We start from the raw sequence: 21,990 nt of genomic DNA on the forward strand, positions 1-21,990 counted from the left end.
TTTACTCCTACAGTCCAAAGATGTGTGGGTTAGTTTAATTGGCCATGCTAAATTGCTCTTTGGCGTGTGGGGATTAGCGGGGTAAATGTGTGGGGTTACGGGAGTAGGGCCTGGGTGGGATTATGGGCGGTACAGACTTGATGGGCCGAATGGCCTCCTTTTGTACTGTAGGGATTCTATGAAAATTAGATGTTTCATTCATTCAGTTACTCCAATTTGCTTTGAACATTGCAAGGCTGATTGTAATTTATACCAAGCTGTGTAATTCCACTTTTAATAGAAGTTCCACTGAAGCACATGATGTCTAAGTTCAGTGATAAAGAGATACTACTTTGCACTAATTAGAAATGCGTTGCACTTCATAAATGTACTGTTACAAAAGCAGCTGAAATACGTTGACAACATGTCTGTCACAGCTCCTCGAGCACTAGGCCACTTTGTCCTTGTAGATGCTGACTAAAGCCTCACATTAGCAAGTTGAGGGAAAAGGGAAATATAGTAATTTGAATTGATGACACCCTCCAGCACCACACGAAAACAATGCTGTGGTTTGGTACAAGAATCTTTGTTAAATTGTGTTTAATTTGAAGTCTTTGCAGTTCGCCCAGGTTTATATCTGTCACTGCTTTTGGTGATCTGCGGATGGAATATTAACTTGAAATCTGTGAAATGTTTTTCCAATATTAAATTGGAATTACTTCCCAAATATAGGCCCTCTGATTGTTTAATTTTAGGGTAGCATTTTGTTGTGTTAAGTTTCATGAAAAAGTATTGGTGGGAGTATTATTTAAATGGAGAAAGTCTGCAGAAAGCTGCTGTACGGAGGGAGTCAGGGATCCTTGTGCATAAATCGCAAAAAGTTAGCATGCAAGTTGAGCAGGTAATAGGGAAGGCAAATGGAATGTTGGCCTTTATTTCAAAGGGGAATGGAGTAGAAAAATAGGGAAGTCTTGCGAAAACTATACAAGTTAGATCACATCTGGAATACTGTGAATAGTTTTGGTTCCCTTATCGAAGGAAAAATATACTGGCTTTGGAGGCAGTCCAGAAGGGGTTCACTCAGTTGACCCCGGTTATGAAGTGATTTTCTTATGAGGAGAGGTTGAGTAGGTTGGACCTGTATTCATTGGAGTTGCGAAGAATAAAGACCAACCTTATTGAGACATATAGGATTCTCGGGGGGTTTGAGGGGGCAGATGCTGAGAGATTGTTTCCCCTTGTGGGAGAATTCAGGACCAGAGGGCATAAACTCACCGGGTATGGGGTCTCCCATTTAAGTCAGGGATGTCTTCTCCCAGGGGGTAGTGAACCTGTGGAATTCTTTACCACAGAGTGCTGTGGAGGCTGGGTTAGTAAGTATTTTTAAGGCTGAGATAGACAGATTTTTAATCAGTAAGTGAATCAAGGGTCTTAGGGATAAGGCAGGAAGGTGGGGTTGTAGATTATCATTTCAGATCAATCATGATCTAATTGAGTGGCTGAGCAGACTCGATGGGCCAAATGGCCTGCATTCTGCTCCAACGTCTATGATCTTATAGGAGGAGGCCATTTTGCTCCATAGAATTCAACAGTAGAATGCACAGTTTTTTACACAGTTGTGCGTCGGTTGTGGCTGAGGCCGTAGCACTCTTGCCTCTGAGTCAAAGATTCTAGGTGTTTGGAGAAATGTCTTTGTGCAAGCGTTTTTGTGTACACTGGCTTGCCTTAGTTACATGACCTCTAAGTTCATCTTGGGGTAAATCAAAGGACTGAGGCAGAAACCATTTTACCCACCACATGAAAGATGGTGTCAGGAGTGTGCGGCTGAAATTGAGTGGGTTTTGATAACTTTAAGAAAGCCAGCTACTGTGAGAAACTGCAGAAAATAATTACAACTTAAGCCTGCAACTTTGTACAGAACATGGGTTGCTGGGTGAGTCAGTATGGCTGGAACTCTACCACCTCACCCTCCACAGAGTCAGCGGGTGAGGGTCCGACAACGGAAATCTCCGTTGACCTCGGGCGGGTATTTCAGGTCTCGCCTGAGCAAGGCCGTAAAATCCCACCCGATGATTTTGAATATTCCAGTACCTGTTCCTGTACAGGTGAAGGGAGATTTGAAAATGAATGGGAAATCCTTCCTGTTTCAATGGCAGAACTACGAAATTGCCATGGAGTTAAACAAGAAATCTGACCAAATAAGAGTAGCAACTCTGTGATCAGTGCTGGGGAAAGAGTGTCACAAGCTGTACCGCACCCGAGATCTCTCTGAGGGGCAGAAAAGCCAATCTCGTGAAATATTGTAGGCCTTGAAGAGCCTCTTTGAACCCTCTCCCAGTGTTATTTATGAGCACCGTGTATTCATCACCAGGGCTCGGGAATAGGGGGAGAATGTTGATCAGCATGTGACTGCACTGAGACACCTAGCTGAATCTTGTGAGTTTGGGCAACTGATCAGGAATAGCAACAAGGGATTCCTCTGTGAGAGCAGATCAGTCGAGAGAAGAGAAACTTACTCTCAAGAAAGCGATTGACATGTACAGAAGCCCTGAAGTGATTAATCATCGGCTGATGGGAGAACGGATTAGGATTCGCACTTTGTTGAGGGGCAGTTCAGACATTCCAAGCCAATGGAGAAAAGGAAGCACGATTTACAAAAAGACCTGCAGAAAGATCAAGACCGGGACACTGGATGTAAATATTGTGGAGGACACCACACAAAGCAAAAGGAAGCTCTAACTTCAAGAAACTGGAACATTTTATACACAAGCATTTTGCTGGGAAGAATTAAAACGTGGCTACAAAGCTGGTTGCTGAAGAGATGTGACTGTTTCTGACAAATCACTCTACACCCTTGATCAGATTATAAAATGTTTAAAAGTTTTAAAGTTTATTTATTAGTGCCACAAGTCAGCTCACATTAACACTGCAATGAAGTGACTGTGAAATCCCCTAGTCGCCACACTCCAGCACCTGTTCGGGTACACTGAGGGAGAATTTAGCATGGCCAATGCAACTAATCAGCACGTCTTCTGGATTGTGGGAGGAAACCGGAGCACCCAGAGGAAACCCACACAGACACGGGGAGAACGTGCAGATTCCGCACAGATAGTGACCCAAGCTGGGAGTCGAACCCAGGTCCCTAGCGCTGTGAGGCAGCAGTGCTAACCACTGTGCTGCTATGCCGCCCCTATTGTATAAATGGTACATGACCGTTTGTATGATGACTGCAGAAGAAGCACATCAAGTTAACGCGAAGTGTCAGATGGACAGCAATGCACCATCATGAGCTTCACAGAGCTGTGTGCGATGGCGTAAAATGGTGATCCAAAAATGAAGCCATTGAAGGTGACGTTGAGGCTACACAATGGAATAATGCTCACTCCAAGAAGGAAAACTAAGCGGAGGGTGGTGGGAATCGAACTCACTGCCTGAAAGGGCGCTAGAGGCTAGAACCTTCACAACATTTAAGAAGTATTTAAATGAGCACTATAGCCTTGAATGCTATGGTGCATGTGCTGGAAAATGGGATTAGAAAGATAGATCAGCACAGACATAATGGGAAGAAGGGCCTCTTTTTGTGCTGTAAAACTACGAAAGCCCAATGCAATGGGTACAGGTTCATAGTTCCTTGAAAGTGGAGTTACAGGTGGACAGAGTGGTGAAGAAGGCATACGGCATGCTTGATTTCATCGGTCAGAACATTGAATACAGGAGTTGGGACGTCTTGTTGAAGTTGTACAAGACATTGATAAGGTCACACTTGGAATACTGTGTGCAGTTCTGGTCACCTTATTATAGAAAGGATATTATTAAACTAGAAAGAGTGCAGAAAAGATTTACTAGGATGCTACCGGGACTTGATGGTTTGCGTTATAAGGAGAGACTGGATAGACTGGGACTTTTTTCTCTGGAGCGTAGGAGGCTGAGGGGTGACCTTATAGAAGTCTATAAAATAATGAGGGGCATAGATCAGCTAGACAGTCAATATCTTTTCCCAAAGGTAGGGAGTCTAAAACTAGAGGGCATGAGTTTAAGGTGAAAGGGGAGAGATACAAAAGTGTCCAGAGGGGCAATTTTTTCACACAGAGGGTGGTGAGCGTGTGAAACAAGCTGCCAGAGGTAGTAGTAGAGGCGGGTACAATTTTGTCTTTTAAAAAGCATTTAGACAGTTACATGGGTAAGATGGGTATAGAGGGATATGGGCCAAATGCAGGCAATTGGGACTAGCTTAGCGGTTTAAATAAGAAAGGACGGCATGGACAAGTTGGGCCGAAGGGCCTGTTTCCATGCTGTAAACCTCTATGACTCTATGCGACCTCAGTAAGAAGTTTAACAACACCAGGTTAAAGTCCAACAGGTTTATTTGGTAGCAAAAGCCACACAAGCTTTCGGAGCTCCAAGCCCCTTCTTCAGGTGAGTGGGAATTCTGTTCACAAACAGGGCATATAAAGACACAGACTCAATTTACATGAATAATGGTTGGAATGCGAATACTTACGGCTAATCAAGTCTTTAAGATACAAACAACGTGAGTGGAGAGAGCATCAAGACAGGCTAAAGAGATGTGTATTGTCTCCAGACAAGACAGCCAGTGAAACTCTGCAGGTCCAGGCAAGCTGTGGGGGTTACAAATAGTGTGACATGAACCCAATATCCCGGTTGAGGCCGTCCTCGTGTGTGCGCAACTTGGCTATCAGTTTCTGCTCAGCGACTCTGCGCCGTCGTGAAGGCCGCCTTGGAGAACGCTTACCCGAATATCAGAGGCCGAATGTCCGTGACCGCTGAAGTGCTCCCCAACAGGAAGCGAATAGTCTTGCCTGGTGATTGTCGAGCAGTGTTCATTCATCCATTGTCGCAGCGTCTGCATAGTTTCCCCAATGTACCATGCCTCGGGACGGCCTCAACCGGTGTCATCTTTAAGTTGTGAAAAGAGAATCTGCTTCAGAAGCTGATTATTTGTCATGTAGATGCAGTGTCCAGACCATGATTATCATCGAATCCCCACAGTGCAGCAGAAGGTCATTCGGCCCATCGAGTCTGTGCCGACTCTCTGACAGAGTTGTGAATGGTTGTGGTTATACTAGAGGAATTGTTCTCAGTGAGGATGCTGGAATTTGTTCGCCTGTCTTCACGATTGACTTTGAGTATCATTCGGAGACTCCACCGGTGGCAAATCTCCAGCACCCAGTGGGTTCGAGAACTTGGCAATGTATTTGACACAGCTCCTTTATCGAGGAGTGAGGTTCCTCATTCAAGATGCAGCCAGTCTTGAACAGAAAGCTAAAGGAGGGATCAAAAGTCATCCATTGTTTCTCTCAAGCTTCCAGAGCAGTTTGAGTCTGGAATAGCGAGAATGTGCTTTCTACAATGAGTGCCAGTTTTCCCAGGGACGGCTGGCATGTAAATTTAGTCTGGAACAGGTAGGACTACATATTTTGAGTTTACATAAAGAGAGGTATTTATTTAGAGGTATTTAAGGGAGGGCGGCATGTTGGCACAGTGATTAGCACTGCTGCCTCACAGTGCCAGGGACCTGGATTTGATTCCTGACTTGGGTCACTGTGTGGAGTTTGCACATTGTCTACGTGGGTTTGCTCCGAAAGACGTGCTGGTTGGGTGCATTGGCCATGCTAAATTCTTCCTCAGTGTGCCCCGAACAGGCACCGGAGTGCGGTGACTGGGGGATTTTCACAGTAACTTCATTGCAGTGTAAATGTAAGCCTACTTGTGACTAATAAATAAACTTTGAACTTTAAACTACACATCTGCATTCCATTTATGTTTCATATAAAATAAACCATTTTGTTAATCCAGAATTAGCCTCATCATTCCAGAATGCCCTTCAGACACACTTATGAAAAGACAGGAAAGCTATGTGACAGCTAGTGTGAGATGACAGTGTCCAGTGCAGTACATGAAAGGTTCTTATGTTATGTTCCTGGGTCACAGTAATGGATGTGGATTCTACCTGTGGCAGCGATCAGTGAGGTTACAGCCCAGTGAACATCTGGTGCAGACCTGAAACACGTAACAGTTCAGTTAGATTAAATATTATCATTTTAAGATTCAGAGTCTGACCAAACTGTTGTTCACCTGAAGCAATGTGTGTTCACTTTGGCCATTCTGTTTGGAATCACACAAATAAATATCAGTATCATTGCACAAATATATTCACTGTGGTGACTTTTACAACATACTCAATTTTCATAGAATCCTTCCAATACAGAAGGAGCCCATTCAGCCCAGGGAGTCTGTACCACTCCCCACCCAGACCTTATTCCCGTAACCCCACACATTTACCCTGCTAATCCCCCTGACACTTGGGTCAATTTAGCATGGCCAATCAACCTAACCAGCACACCTTTGGACTGTGGGAGGAAACCAGAGCAGCTGGAGGAAACCCACGCAGACACTGGGAGAACGTGCAAACTCCACACAGCCAGTGACCTGAGGCCGGAAATGAACCTGGGTCCCTGGCGCTGTGAGGCAGCACCTCATTTTCAATGACAAAGAACTTGCACACAGCTAAAATATAAATCAGCAGACTTTATTATCCACCCGTAGATAGTGATTTCAATGACAGAGGGGTTTGTACGCCAGGAATAAAGGACAAGCACCATAAAGTACTTGATTTATTCCATTCTTTCCCCTACTTACAGAAAGCCTTTGTGACGTTCTGTGTTCCTTCACTTGGTTTCTCTATGGCCAGCTGGCCGTCACATTTGAAAAGATGTGTGAAACTGAACCTTAGCTCTATACTGTTAATGCCAATAGTGCACTGCAGCAATGGAGGACTTGAATCATCAAAGCCTGATGGTGAATAACACAAACATCAAATTCTGATGGTGTTGAAGGCAGCATGAACACAGAATGTCAATTAAGATACATTAACTACATTAGCTCTACTGTTGGAATCTCCAACCTTATATTAAACCCCTCAGTGCTTTGTAAACTTATCCTAACCATTCTTATTATTCCGTATTTACTTGTATGTTTAGGCTTCTAATCTAGACAACTGCTAATATTTATACAATGCCTTTAAACTAAGGGGCTTCCCAGGACCTTACAGTGCAGACTTTGGCACTGAGTCACAAAAGGCGATGGCCTAGTGGTATTATCGCTAGACTATCAATCCAGAAACTCAGCTTATGTTCTGGGGACCCAGGGTTTGAATCCCGCCGAGGCAGATGGTGGAATTTGGATTCAATGAAAAAATATCTGGAATTAAGAATCTACTGATGACTATGAGACCATTGTCGGAAAAACCCATCTGGTTCACTATCAGAGAATCATAGAAACCCTACAGTACAGAAAGAGGCCATTCGGCCCATCGAGTCTGCACCGACCACAATCCCACCCAGGCCCTACCCCCATATCCCTACATATTTTACCCACTAATCCCTCTAACCTACGCATCCCAGGACACTAAGGGGCAATTTTAGCATGGCCAATCAACCTAACCCGCACATCTTTGGACTGTGGGAGGAAACCAGAGCACCCGGAGGAAACCCACGCAGACACGAGGAGAATGTGCAAACTCCACACAGACAGTGACCCAAGCTGGGAATCGAACCCAGGTCCCTGGAGCTGTGAAGCAGCAGTGCTAACCACTGTGCTACCGTGCCGCCCACTAATGTTCTTTAGGAAAGGAAATCTGCCGTTTTTACCTAGTCTGGCCTTCGTGTGATTCCAGAGTCACAGCAATATGGTTGACTCCCAACTGCCCTCAGGCATTTAGGGATGGGCAATAAATGCTGGCTGGCCAACGACGCCCATGCTCCATGAATGAATTTTTTAAAAATTAGGCCAACATGTTTATTCTTCCACAGGAAGTGGGCATCATTGGCAAGCCTTGCATTTGATGCCCATCCCTAAATACCATTGAACTGAGTAGCTTGCCACACCATTTTCAAAGGGCAGTTGCATTAATTTGATGTTTGGAGTCAGATGTAGGCCACACCAGCCCTTAAAGGGCATTAGCAAACCCGACTGGTTTTTAAATGACAATTAGCTATGGTCACCATTCCTGAGAATAGCTTTTCAATTCCAGATTATTAACTGAATTTAAATTTCACCAGCTGCCATGGTGGGATTTGAACCCATTCCCAAAACATTAACCTGGACCTTTGCCTTACGAGTCCATCGACATTACCACTATGCCACCCCATTATAGTAGGACAGTTTTAAAGAGCAACGTAGTGTTGCCTTAATACATCATTGTCTAACTTCCATATTAATAGATATCATTTCTAAACAATTGCAAAGATATGCAAAGAAGATCTCATGGAGACTATTACTTTTGGAAAAAATAAGTTTAAAGTTTATTTATTAGTGTCAGAAATAGGCTGACATTAACACTGCAATGAAGTTACTGTGAAAATCCCCTGGTCGCCACACCTGTTCGGGTACCCTGAGGGAAAATTTAGCATGGCCAATGCACCCAACCAGCATGTTTTTCGGACTGTGGGAGGAAACCGGAGCACCCGGAGGAAACCCATGCAGACACGGGGAGAACATGCAGACTCTGCACAGACAGTGACCCAAGGCTGGGAATTGAACCCGGGTCCCTGGGACTGTGAGGCAGCAGTGTTAACCGTGTGCCACCGTGCTGCCCCATAGATGTTTGAGATTTGCGACATCACAACTAGTTTATTTTTCTGACCAAGATTGTATTACTAATTTATCTTACGTTTTATTCAGGGCGGCATGGTGGCACGGTGGCACAGTGGTTAGCACTGCTGCCTCACAGCGCCTGTGCGGAGTTTGCACGTTCTCCCCGTGTCTGCGTGGGTTTCCTGCAGGTGCTCTGGTTTCCTCCCACAGTCCGAAAGATGTGCAGGTTAGATTGATTGGCCGTGCTAAATTGGTCCTAGTTTCGGGGTGATTAGCAGGGTAAATATATGGGGTTACGAGGATAAGGCTTGGGTGGGATTGTTGCCGGTGCAGGCTCGATGGGCCGAATGGCCTCCTTCTGTACTGTAGGGATTCTATGATTCTAACTAACTGATGCTACAAATTCTTCCATCATTAGCTATGTTGAAATCTATTGATGACATTTTGTTTTGTCCGAACACAATCTTTCTCAAGACCTGAGAATTGTGAAACTCTTTACTTCCCCTACTCTCTTTTTGCTCCTACTGGTCCCAGGTTACTGAATCAGCAGCTGGGCTTAATCAAACAATTAACTCCTGAGTTAAGTTGTCTTCTGTTCTCCCCTCCCTTACACTTTGAACCCTGAGTCAAACACCTCGATGACCATGTTTTTGCTACACGGTACCCCAGTGACAAAGATTGCTTTTCTAAAAGAAAATGCACAAAGAATTAACTGATTCACTGTACTTGAACAGATTAAAAAGGCAAAAAAAATTGGGAATGTGTAGGGTGAACACAGAATGCTAAAAATGTTCAGTTGCCCACCTGCAAAAGATGGGGGAAATTGTTTAATACAAAGAACAAAGAACAATACAGCACAGGAACAGGCCCTTCGGCCCACCAAGCCTGTGCCGTTACACGATTTCTATCCCTCTGTTCGCCTCCCGTTCATGTGTCTAACAAGATACACCTTGACTGTTGCTAATGTGCCTGCTTCCACCACCTCCACTAACAGTGCATCCCAGGCACCCATCACCCGCTGTGTGGAAAATTTTCCCCGTACATCTCCCTAAACTTATCACCTCTCACCTTAAACCTGTGCCCTCTTGTAGGCGACTCTTCCATCCTGGGAAAAAGCCTCTGACTATCCACCTTATCCATCCTTCTCATCATTTTGTAGACTTCTATCAGGTCACCCCTCAGCCTCCGTCTTTCCAGTGAAAACGACCCGAGTTTATCCAACCTCTCCTAGAAGCAAAATACTGTGGATAGTGGAAATCTGAAATAAAAACTGATTTTTAAAAAACTCCAATCTTAAAAGTTACAAAGCCAATGCTCAGAGTGGACCGGGCAAATCCGAATCCATTCTTTGCTTGCTCCAAAAACCAAATTCAAAATCCAATTGAATCCAATTCAAGGTCCCCACAAGGAAGACAAACAAGATCCAAGCCGACTAAATAAGGCATTGCCTTATTGGGCTTGATCTTAGCCAAAAGACCAAGAATAAGAACAGAAAATGCTGGATCAACTCAGCAGGTCTGGCAGCATCTGCGGAGAGAGAAACAGAGTTAACATTTACAGTGTAGATGGCCCTTCCACAGCAAGGTCCTTCTGTACAAAAAGCAGCAGCTGGTGGACACACAGACATTGACAGTATGTCCAAAACGCTGTTAAATGTACAAGCAGGAGCTGAGATTGTATTTAGCTGAGCAATTGGAGAGTGGGTCAATATTTTCCCTACCTCTCAAACTGGTTAATCTGCAATGTCACCATCCTCCATCCCTTCCCCCCCGCCACCACAACCCAACCAGGTTGGTCAAAAACTTGTGATTATTGTGTCTAAAAATTAGGACATCCTGAATCCTGCTTTGCATCAGCACAGTGGCACTGTGGTTAGCATTGCTGCCTCACAGTGCCAGGGGCCCGGGTTAGATTCCCGGCTTGGGTCGCTATCTGTGCGGAGTTTGCACATTCTCCCCGTGTCTGTGTGGGTTTCCTCTGGGTGCTCCGGTTTCCTCCCACACTCCAAAGATGTGCGGGTTAGGTGGATTGGCCGTGCTAAATTGTCCCTTAATGTCAGGGGGACTAACTGGGGTTAAGATGTCTCCTCCCACAGTCTGAAAGACGTGCTGGTTGGGTGGATTGGCCATGCTAAATTCTCCCTCAGTGTACCCGAACAGGCGCCGGAGTGTGGCGACTAGGGGATTTTCACAATGACTTCATTGCGGTGTTAATATAAGCCTACTTGTGACACTGATAAATAATCTTTAATACATATTTTAAAAGCCCATCTCCCTTTGGCGGGCTGAGCTTTGAAAACGTAAAGTACAGATCCGGAACACTCTGGCTCAGTGGTGTCTCTGTGCGGAAAGGCTGGGTGAATGAGCTGAAGATTGAGACATCTCTGTGCGTGTGTCTGCAGAGGTCGCTCGCCCTCCCCTTTGCTGATAGCACTGGATGCAAACGTGCCTGGCTGCACGATTCTCCCCCCACCCCCGAGTCCAGCCCAGGGGAGGCGCAATGCTCCCTTGTGCTGCTTCAACAGAGCCTAAAACATACTCCCCCCAAACTCAAAAGTTCAAGTCATGTTTCAAAAACCAGCCGGAGAAAATCCCGCATCTGGTGTAATGTGAGCGATTAGGAGTGTTAATTTAAAATCAACACAACCCCAGGAAAAATTGTAGCTCAGAGTTTTTGGTCTTTAAGTCGAAACATAGAAAAGCGCCTCCTTTCACAATGTGAAATAAAGCGAATACGAAGCAGAAATGTACAGGAGGTCAGATAAACTGAAGGTTATTTCCATTCTGTCCAGATCTTGTAATTAGATTAACAGGCTCGAATTTTAAACTTGTAATTCCAAGAACGATTGCAGATCCTTATTTGAGTTCAGTTCTTCCTTAAACTCCAGCACAAAGGGACTGCAGGTTCCGGGTTACAATCTCACAGATTCACCCCCCACCCGGGTTTTCAGCTGCAGTTTTTACCTTCCGTGGTGTCAGGAGGTTTTGGAGAGGTTTATAATTGGCCTCGGTAGTCCCCTGGCTTTGCAATGTTGGATTGTGGCTGCATTCACCGGAATTACACAGTGATCGCCCCAGCCTTCTTCATACTCATTACAGCGGCTGCTGACTTCTTCCTCTCTCTCCCTCTGCCTCCACCCCCCCCCCCCCCGGCCTGTCCCTCACCCCCTCTATCTGTCCCCCTCTCTGTAGCTTCCTCACCCTCTGTCCCTTTCCCCTGTCTGTCCCCATCCCCTCTGTCTGTCCCTCTCCCCCTCTGTAGCCCCACCGTCTGTCCCCTCACCGTCTGTCCCTCTCTCCCTCTATCTGTCCCCCTCTCCGTAGCCCCCCCCCCGTCTGCCCACTCACCCTCTGTCCCTCTCTCCTGTCTGTCCCCATCCCCTCTGTCTGTCCCTCTCTCCCTTTATCTGTCCCCCTCTCTATAGCCCATCCCCCCGTCTGCCCACTCGCCCTCTGTCCCTCTCCCCTGTCTGTCTCCATCCCCTGTCTGTCCCTCTCCCTTCTGTCTGTCCCCCTCTGTAGCCCCACCGTCTGTCCCCTCACCCTCTGTCCCTTTATCTGTTCCCCTCTCTGTAGCCCCCCCCCCCGTCTGCCTCTCCCCCTCTGTCCCTTCTGTGTGCCCCCTCCCCCGTCCCCATCCCCTCTCTCCCTCAATCTGTCCGCTTCTCTGTAGCTCCCCCGTCTGTCCCCTCACTCTGTCTGTCCCCCTCTCCCCTCTGTCTGTGCCTCTCCCATCTGTCCCTCTCTGCCTCCCCCCTCTATCTGTCCCCTTCTCTGGAGCTCCACCCCCCCCTTGTCTGTCCCCCTCACTCTCTGTCTGTCCCCTTTTGCCCCTTCCCCCTGTCTGCCCCTCACCCTCTGCCTGCCTCCCAACCCCCCCAACCCAATCCCCTCCACCCCCAGACTCAGGATTCCATTCCTAGGACAGGAGTTACTGATGGTTTGAGTGGGAGGATTGGGTTGTGTCAGTGAGAGGTTTGCAGTGAAATGAGCAGAGGAGGCGGGTCCACAGGTTGTGTTTGAATAGCCCCAGGGCTTTCCTTGGGCACTGAAGAGTTTAAAAAGATAAACCCGCCCCCCTGTCTCAGTGTGTCTCCCCAAGTGCAGGACTCACCTTCCCCTGTCTCTCAGGAAGGCTGAGCTTCTCTCTCAGCCCCTGTCTGCAGTTTGTTCATATAGGGACAGTTCCTGTCTGCTTTCTGCTGTCTGCAGTTTGCTCCACACAGGGACAGTTCCTGCCTCCAGCTGCTGGGACAGATGTTGGACCTGGAGGGAGAGATGCGCTGACAGTTTCCACCCCCCATCCCCTGTGTGCAGAGGGTCGGATGCAGCTTGCGGCAGCCGGGGGGAAACTCGCCTTGAGCCGTGGCTCGGATGGAGAAGTCGGCGCTGTGCCTGCCGCGGAACTTCAGCTGCATCGCCGGCTTGTACGGCAGCCTGGCCGAGGACGGCGGGACCGGAGAGGCGGAGGGGCCGGAGAGCCGCGGGCGCGGGGCTGAGTGCGAGAAGCAGCGGAGCCGGGAGGGAGGCGGCGGCACCAAGTGCCCCAGCCCCGGGCAGAGGAGGAGGGCCAAGTCGCTGCCGGCGCCGGGGGACCGGGCACTCAGTGCGCTGAGCCGGGCCAGCAGCAAGAAGGTCCGCTTCGCCGACTCGCTGGGCTTGGAGCTCACCACCATCCGGCACTTCTGCGACGCGGACATGCCGCAGGTCCCCCCCAGGGTGATGGCCAGGCTGAGGGACAGGCCGGCCGAGTGTCCGCTCAGCAACAGGGTGATGGCCATGTTCCTGGACAGCCCCAGCCGCCTGCTGGAGCCCCTCTTCAGCAACCCCGCCTCCAGACCCGACTTCCAGCAGCGAGTCCGGAAAAACCGGGTGTGCCTGGAAAGCATCTGCACCGACCAGTTCAGCGTGGCGGGGCTGGTCCGGGTCTGGAACCTGGCCTACGAGAAGCAGGTGCTGGTCAGGTACAGCCTGGACCACTGGCGCAGCCACATGGACCTGGCCGCCAGCCACAGCGCCCACTCGCCAGACAGCCAGACTGACACCTTCTCCTTCAAGCTGGTGGCCCCCGTCTTCCTGGAGGCGGGCGGCACCCTCCAGTTCGCCATCCGCTACCGGGTGGCGGGCCAGGAGTTCTGGGACAACAACAGAGGCTCCGACTACCAGGTAAGAAGCCACAGGTTCAAAATCTCACCCCCCAAAGACTGGGAGAACGGTTGGATCCACTTCATCTGAGAAGAAGGAGCAAAGGACATAGAAGATAGGAGCAGGAGGAGGCCATTCAGCCCTTCCAGCACCATCATGGCTGATCAACTCAATAGCCTAATCCTCTTTCTCCCCATAACATTTGATTTCCCCAAGTGCCATATCCAGCCGCCTCTTGAATACATTCAATTTATTGGCATCAACTACTTCCTGTGGTAATGAATTCCACAGACTCACCACTCTTTGGGTGAAGAAATATCTCCTCACCTCCATCCTAAATGGTCTACCCCGAATCCTCAGACTGTGATCCCTGGTCCTGGACCTCCCCCATCATCAAAAACATCCTCCCTGCATCTACCATGCCAACATCTCCAGCAGAAAGTGTGTTACAGAGCCGAGATGCCCTCTGTCTGTACATTACCCCTGAAAACAAAACCACACGTCCAACTCCATTTCGCCCTCCTTGCTGTTATCACTTAAAAAAAAAGACTTTCTGGTTAATTCAGTATTTTTTTAAATGAAGAAATATCTATGTGTTTAGGGACAAGTTGGTCACAGTTTATTGATAAGCCAGAAGTTGTTGACTTTTTTTTGGGAAGGGAAGTCAGATGTTTATGTGGATAAAAGCAAATTACTGTGGATGCTGGAATCTGAAACCAAAAGGGAAAATGCTGGAAAATCTCAGCAGGTCTGGCAGCATCTGGAAGGAGAGAAGAAACGAGCGGATGTTTCGATGACCCTTTGTCAAAGCTTTGTCATCTGGACTTGAAACATCAGCTCTTTTCTCTCCTTACAGACCTGCTGAGATTTTCCAGCATTTTCTCAGATGTGACCTGATTTACATCAAGAGGTGGAGATGCCGGCGTTGGACGGGGGTGGGCACAGTAAGAAGTCTCACAACACCAGGTTAAAGTCCAACAGGTTTATTTGGAATCACGAGCTTTCGGAGCGCTGCTCCTTCCTCAGGTGACTGGGCTCCACTTACCTGATGAAGGAGCAGCGCTCTGAAAGCTCGTGATTCCAAATAAACCTGTTGGACTTTAACCAGGTGTTGTGAGACTGATTCACATCAATACCTACAAATTACAAGAAACCTATGCAAATACTGAAGGAATGATGTTTGACCACATTCAATACAGCCATATAGATAGAGAGAGAGAGCCATATAGATAGAGAGAGAGAGCCATATAGATAGAAAGAGAGAGAGCCATATAGATAGAAAGAGAGAGAGCCATATAGATAGAGAGAGAGAGAGCCATATAGATAGAGAGAGAGAGAGAGAGCCGTATCGATAGAGAGAGAGAGAGCCATATAGATAGAGAGAGAGAGCCATATAGATAGAGAGAGAGAGAGCCATATAGATAGAGAGAGATGGGTGCAGCTTCTGTTTCAGAGGCCATCTTAGAAATGGGGACTTTTTTAAAAAAACCTTTTTAATGCATTTTGCAATCCCAAAGTGGCACTTTTTATTGGTTGCATTATACAGCAACCATTCTAGCTCATTCTGAAGGCCTAAAAAAAGGGTCAGAGCATCTTGAGAATAAAGTATCTGATTGAAATCTTTGCTTCACTTCTGCTGGTGTAAGTCATGTCAAAACACATCATGGTGCCACTTCCTCTGACTCTTATCCTTTCCTAGTGACTGACAGTAGTCAAATGAGGTGACCTGAATAACCTCTCGGTAATGAGAAGGGTGTTGACAAATGAAGGCCATGACAAAGTGAAGGTCATGACAAAGAATTTTAGGAAGTTAGCAAAAAGAGAAGTGGAGTCGAACAGGGCTGGAGTTTGTAATGAGGTGTTCCGGACTTGTAAAGTAAGCTACCAGAGAGAGTGGTTGAAGTGAGAAGATTTCAGTGCACTGAAGGATCGACCTGATGTGCCTCTGGTCCAGGAGCTGATTTGAAATCTGGCAAAATGAAAGTTAATCAGTCAAAGTTCTGTGGGTTTTTTTCTATTGATCAAGATGATATTGTCGAAGAAATAAACTATACTAAGAGTTTTAGAACTAAATAAACTGTCTGCAGAGATGTTGTAGACTGTTACGATGGGATGGAGGGAAAAGCACAGAAAACACCGCAGTGTGCATCTTTTGACTCAGCGATTAATATTTTCCCTATAACTAGCTTTAATTTATTCTCTGTTATAATGTATAAATCTATCTTATTGTAATCCCTTGTTTAAATCATAAACTAAAGGAAGACATTGAGGGAGAGTGTCAGTATTAGTTTAACACAAGATGTTACCTCTTACAACAGCAGATGCAATAGCTATTCTAAATTTGGTTTTAAAGCTGTTCTGCTCACTTTTTAAAATTTCTTTGCCTTGTAACATCTACAGGGCGCTGTCTCAGTTCATAAACAGAATGCACACCAAGTTTATTGCCTTGTGTTTGTTGAATCCCTTGGAAAGTGCCCCGCACATTTTATTTTTAGGATGGCACTGCTGCCTCATAGTGCCAGGGACCCGGGTTCAATTCCCGGCTTGGGTCACTGTCTGTGCGGAGTCTGCACATTCTCCCCGTGTCTGTGTGGGTTTCCACCCACAGTCCGAAAGACGTGGTGGTTAGATGCACTGGTCATGCTAAATTCTCCCTCAATGTACCCGAACAGGCGCCGAAGTGTGGATTTTCACAGTAACTTCATTGCAGTGTTAATGTAAGCCTACTTGTGACACTAAACTTAAACTTAAACTTATGACCTACCAAGGAACGGATGCTGACTCACTGTAGTTCCATTCACTCTCAATGGTTATCCAGTTGGCATGGATGTTTGAGGACTGAATCATAATTGGTGTCGGTGCTGTTCAAGGTTAAATGTTGATGGGCAGTGTCCTTGTACTTCAAAACAAAGTTGAGGAAATACCCTCAGTTGGTGGCATTTGTTATGGAAAGTGCAGCCCAGTTTTAGTCAGCACCATTTCATAGAATAGAATCATAGAATCCCATTCGGCCCATCGAGTTTGCACCAACCATAATTCCACCCAGGCCCTACTTCCGCAAAACCCCCTGACACTAGGGTCAATTTAGCACGGCCAATCAACCTAACCTGCACATCTTTGGACTGTGGGAGGAAACCGGAGCACCCGGAGGAAACCTAGGCAGACACGGGGAGAATGTGCAAACTCCACACAGACAATGACCCGAGGTTGGAATTGAACCCGGGTCCCCTGGCGCTGTGAGGCAGCAGTGCAAACCACTGTGCCACCGTGAGGAGAAATTGGAGGGACAAAACCCTTGAGTTCCAAAGTCAAAGATTCCATGAGCTATTGTCGCACATTTGTCATTGTGTCAGCTTTGTAACATTCATTTTACTTTATCTTTATCACCTGCCTTAACAACTTAATTATTCTGAGTAACTGGTGTCACTTTAAGGAATGATTCAAAATGGGGAAAGTCGTTTCCAGGTCTTTATTCAGCAGTATAACAGCTTTGAATTTAAGTATGTGACACACTCTAATATTTTTCTGAGACATGGCAAGTTGCTATTCAAGTTCTTCATTCACATTTGAAATTTCTTGCGGTCAGGTTAGCTCAGCAACTCTTTTAATGGACAATTGATATAGCATTGCCTCACCAAAAAAAATGGCAACCGGTGTAATGCGGTGGCACAGTGGTTACCACTGCTGCCTCACAGCGCCAGGGACCCTGGTTCAATTCCTGACTTGGGTCATTGTCTGTGCGGAATCAGTGTGCATGTTCTGCTCGTGTCTGCGTGGGTTTCCTCCGGGTGCTCCGGTTTCCTCCCACAGTCTGAAAGAGGTGCATTGGCCATGCTAAATTCTCCCTCAGTGTACCCGAACAGGCGCCGGAGTGTGGCAGCTCGGGGATTTTCGCAGTAACTTCACTATAGTGTTAATGTAAGCCTACTCGTGACACTAATAAATAAACTTTAGCAACTTTAAACTGTATGAAAAATTATCCATTTTGAGATTATCCATCTTCCAAATGTCAGCTAGTGCTCAGCACTTTTGCTTCTAACTCACAGGTTTGTGGGTTCAAGTCCCACTCCACTGATCTGAGTACGAAAATGTGGCACTTTTTTTTTAGAGAAGTTTCTGTCTGCCTTCAAAAGCATAGAGATCACATGATGTTGCTTTGAAGAAGAACAAGTTGTTATCCATGGTGTCATGTCCAACTTTTAACCCTCAATCAATGTTAAAAAAAATGAAAGGTCGATTATCTGTTCATTATCATGTTGCTGTTTGCGGGGGTTTGCTGTGTTGCCATTGGCTGCTGCGTTTCCCTGCTGTGATGACATTTCAACGGTCTCTCATTGGTTGTTAAGCACTTTTGGACGTCCAGTGGTAATAAAAGGCACCATATAAGTGCAAATCTTTCTTTTCATTTCCATTTAGAACTAATGCACCATTGAAACTTATGCCCAAAGATTTTTGAAATTGTGAATCAAAGGTTTTCCTGCTAGATCAGTTATTAAATGCAGCCTGCACTTTAGAACCCAGTATTGCCCATGCTGAGTAACAGTTCCATTGGGGACAGTATTAGAGATATTCCAAATGACCTTTGCTCCCTTGAGCTTAGGAGTGGGAAAGTAAGTCATTCAAGATTTTCACTTCTGACCACTGTTTTTTGTTTTATTCATTTATGGAACATGGGTGTCACTGGCTGGCCAGCATTTATTGCCCATCCCTGGTTGCCCTTGTTCAGAGGGCAGCTGAAAGTCAACCACATTGCTGTGGCTCTGGAGTCACATGTAGGCCAGACCAGGTAAGGACGGCAGATTTGCTTCCCTAAAGGACATTAGTGAACTGGATGACAATTGACAATGGTTTCATGGTCATCAGTAGATTCTCAATTCCAGATATTTTTTATTGAATTCAAATTCCACCATCTGCCGTGGCAGGATTCGAACCTGGGCCGCAGAACATTAAGTGAGTTTTTGGGGTTCATGGACTAGCGATAATACCACTAGGCCATTGTCTCCCCTTGTTACTCCTGATGTGAACATGCTTTTGAGTTGTGAGTTAGTACCTTCAGGGGTTAGTAGAGCATGAATCGGTATATGCATTGAGTTAATATTGACACCGGCATTCTTTACCACAAGTTGTTTCAGTATATTACCTGTTTGTGAGAATAGGGATGCTTTATTACTTTGAATGCTTTCCTCAAAAGGGTCATATAGGCCTTGCCATTCCTGCCCCACCCCCCTTGGTGTCTAAATGATGGAGAATAGAGAAATATACACAAAAGTAACATGAAAAGAGGTCCGTTAATGCACAGTAGTGTTGGAATGCTGTTGAGGTTCCCGTCACTCTCATTTATGATGATGGCATTGGAGGAAGATTTTCCCTAACGTCATCTCAGGGTTGGTTCTAGATAAGGTGTTGGTTCTAGATAAGATGTTAGCTGTTGTAAAACAGGTATCAGAGGGCAGCTAAAGAGATGTGCAAATCTAGTGATAGCTCTGATATAAGATTATTTTGGGCCAGGGCAGTGGAATGCACTTGAGAATCACACAACTTCCTACAATTTCTGCAGATTGGGAGACAGCATGGCTTTCTAATAATATAAAGAGAGACTTCAGATAAAAAAAATGAATTGAAAATGTATATGACCTTATCCAGCTATTTATGAAATTTACTCTTGTCCTTAATTTTAGGAATTTAAAATGTGACTTGTGTTGTAGTGTTTTAATATGATAAATGTCTGTATTTTTACCTTTATGTAAAGAAGTACATCTATTTTTTATAAAAGAATCATGTGCTCAATCAATGTGTTTGGGAATTACCTGTGTATGTACATATTGAATACAGAATATCTGTCTGCCTTGTCTTTGGGATTCAATACCCATTTTTATGCCTCGCAAAATCTGTTCAGTTTTTGTCTGTGTGATAATTACATTTCTGAATTGAGGGTTCATCCAGCCGTGCAATCTTCAGTATCTTCCTCGCCATTTCACTACAGAGTTGGTATTTATGTGTTTGAATTTTGATGGAAGCAAGTGCGTGAGGTTTTTTTTATTAATGTAGACTGACGCGAGGTCACTTGTTGCAATGATGGCACTCTTGCGTAACTAGAAATGAATTTTTAGTTGGAATTTTTTTATGACTGTAAGTCGATAATGAATGTGGGCTTGGTGAAAAACTACTGCAGAATTATATATGCCAAGAAAACTAAGTGAGTCATTCACATGGGCTTGCTTGTGTTTGATGTCAAGTATTGGATCTTCAGGGAGATTTATCAGATATGTAACCTCTATGAGGTTTCTGGGAGAGGATTATGCATTTTTTTTTTCCTTGACCCGTTTTCATAAATTATTTTATCTTCAATGTACCAATAATTTAAAAATATACATAATTGGTGCTGCTTGTGAGACTTTGCTCTCTCTTCAGTTTCCTGACTGAAAGTACTTTCCTGGGCAGTTTCTCCCCGTCATACAATCTGACCTTCGGTTCGAAAATGTTTTAAAAGAATCCTCAGCTTTTGAGCTTTGAATTTGGCCTTTATCAGTGCAATAGTACATCTATGAACTATGCAATATTCAATGCTAATAGCTACCGGTTCTATTAGATCTGCCAAAACAATTTAGAGGAACATTTCTGTTCAACTTCATTTTAAACTTGAGTAGAACACGTTTGACCTGTGACAACTTGTTTGTGTCTGTTTGTCTGCATGTCGTTTCATTTTATGGAATGAAAACCTCTGACCTAAATGTGCTGTAAAATGCTACAAAATAATTGTTTGTTTGTCATTAATTTTGTGTCAATTTGAAGGGAATAAGTTTCTATAAGGACCATTTTTTTAGGAGAAAGAAGGTTTGTGTTACATTGTACTGCTAGGTGACATTTACAATGATGGCACTGTTACAATGTTCAAACAGTTTGTGGTCAAATGTTCTGGACTTATACCATAAAAACCTTGGCTAACGATTAACTCTTATGTAATGGTCACTTGCTCATATGTTCTTTATTGGAGGGGATGGGGGGGGGGAAAATCACAGGAGTCAAACTTGTGCTGTGACCACTCAAAGTCAAGCTGGCTGTATACAGAATGGTACTGCTGTATTTTCTCTGTGTTAATCTTTCATTGTGAAAATATTGCTTTATATTTTGTACTTTGTCTTGTCAATAAAATGTACTGTACCACAATTCTAGCTGGGAACGTTTTCTTCCACAGTGCACGTTGCCTGAGGAATGGTTAATCTGTGGTCCGCCTTGAGGAACTGGAGACTGACGTGCCATTAGCTTGGGGTTCTCAAAACTCCTTCAATTCTGGTCTAGTTGGTGCCCAGCCAAAAAAATTAAAAATACTTTGCTTCTCAGAAAACGTGAGAATTCCCCAGCCCAGGTAACAGTGAGTGACAATAGAATGGAAATAGTTAGCAATGGTGGCATGGTTGCATCACAGCACCAGAGATCCGGGTTCGATTCCCGGCTTGGGTCACTGTCTGTGCGGAGTTTGCACATTCTCCCCATGTCTGCGTGGGTTTTCTTCGGGTGCTCTGTTTTCCTCCCACAGTCCGAAAGACTGTGCTGGTTCGGTGCATTGGCCATGCAAAATCCTCCCTCAGTGTGCCCGAACAGGCGCTGGAGTGTGACGACTAGGGGATTTTCACAGTAACTTCATTGCAGTGTAAATGTAAGCCTACTTGTGACACTAATAAATAAACTTTAAACTGTTGACAAATAGGAATATCTGAATGGAACAGGAGCAATCTTTGCTTTGATGTCCCCTCCCCCCATAATCAATCCCTTCCCTGTTTTGACCCAATAATCTGTTGACACTCACAACCTGGCCTCTCCTGTGGATGTAGGAACAGAGGAAATAGGAGCAGGAGTAGGCCATTTGGCCCATCGAACTGCTATGGCATTCAAACCGATCACAGCTGGTCATCTACCATTTTTCACAACTATCACCATATCCCTTCATGTCTTTAGCATCGAGAAATCCATCAATTCCTGTTTTGACCATGCTGAATGATTGAGCTTCCACAGTCCTCTGGGGTAGAGAATTCCAGAGATTCACCACCCTCTGAGTGAAGAAGTTCCTCCTTAATATACTGCCTCTTATTCTGCGACTGTATGTCCCCTGGTTCTAGACTCCCTCCCCTCCTCCCCCTCCCCTTTCCCCCACCCCCAGTCAGGTGAAACATCCTATCCACCACCCAGCCTGTCACTCCCTGCAAGAACTTTGTAAGTTTCAAAGAGATCACATCTCATTCTTCGAAATTCC

General features: G+C 45.6%; 2 protein-coding genes across 2 annotated transcripts in view; one reads left to right on the top strand and one right to left on the bottom strand.

Annotated features, from left to right (window-relative positions):
* The window catches only part of c4h16orf46 (chromosome 4 C16orf46 homolog), a 40,397-nt gene extending 34,392 nt beyond the window's left edge, over positions 1-6,005 (bottom strand). Inside the window, exon 1 of the mRNA XM_078210572.1 lies at positions 5,951-6,005. The gene's annotated coding sequence lies outside the window, so the exon portion shown is untranslated. The remainder of the gene's footprint in view (positions 1-5,950) is intronic.
* A 6,711-nt stretch (positions 6,006-12,716) lies between these two features.
* LOC144492495 (protein phosphatase 1 regulatory subunit 3E) lies at positions 12,717-17,844 on the top strand. The gene has a single exon (XM_078210577.1). It carries the CDS (start codon positions 12,969-12,971, stop codon positions 13,827-13,829), a length of 861 nt encoding a protein of 286 aa, XP_078066703.1. The 5' UTR covers positions 12,717-12,968; the 3' UTR covers positions 13,830-17,844.
* Positions 17,845-21,990: the final 4,146 nt, after the last annotated feature.

The sequence above is a fragment of the Mustelus asterias genome, chromosome 4, assembly GCF_964213995.1.
Source record: "Mustelus asterias chromosome 4, sMusAst1.hap1.1, whole genome shotgun sequence".
Taxonomy (NCBI): domain Eukaryota; kingdom Metazoa; phylum Chordata; class Chondrichthyes; order Carcharhiniformes; family Triakidae; genus Mustelus; species Mustelus asterias.

What these genes read in the sequence shown, in the direction of transcription:
- LOC144492495 (XM_078210577.1), top strand. Translation starts at nt 12,969, where the DNA reads ATGGAGAAGTCGGCGCTGTGCCTGCCGCGGAACTTCAGCTGCATCGCC.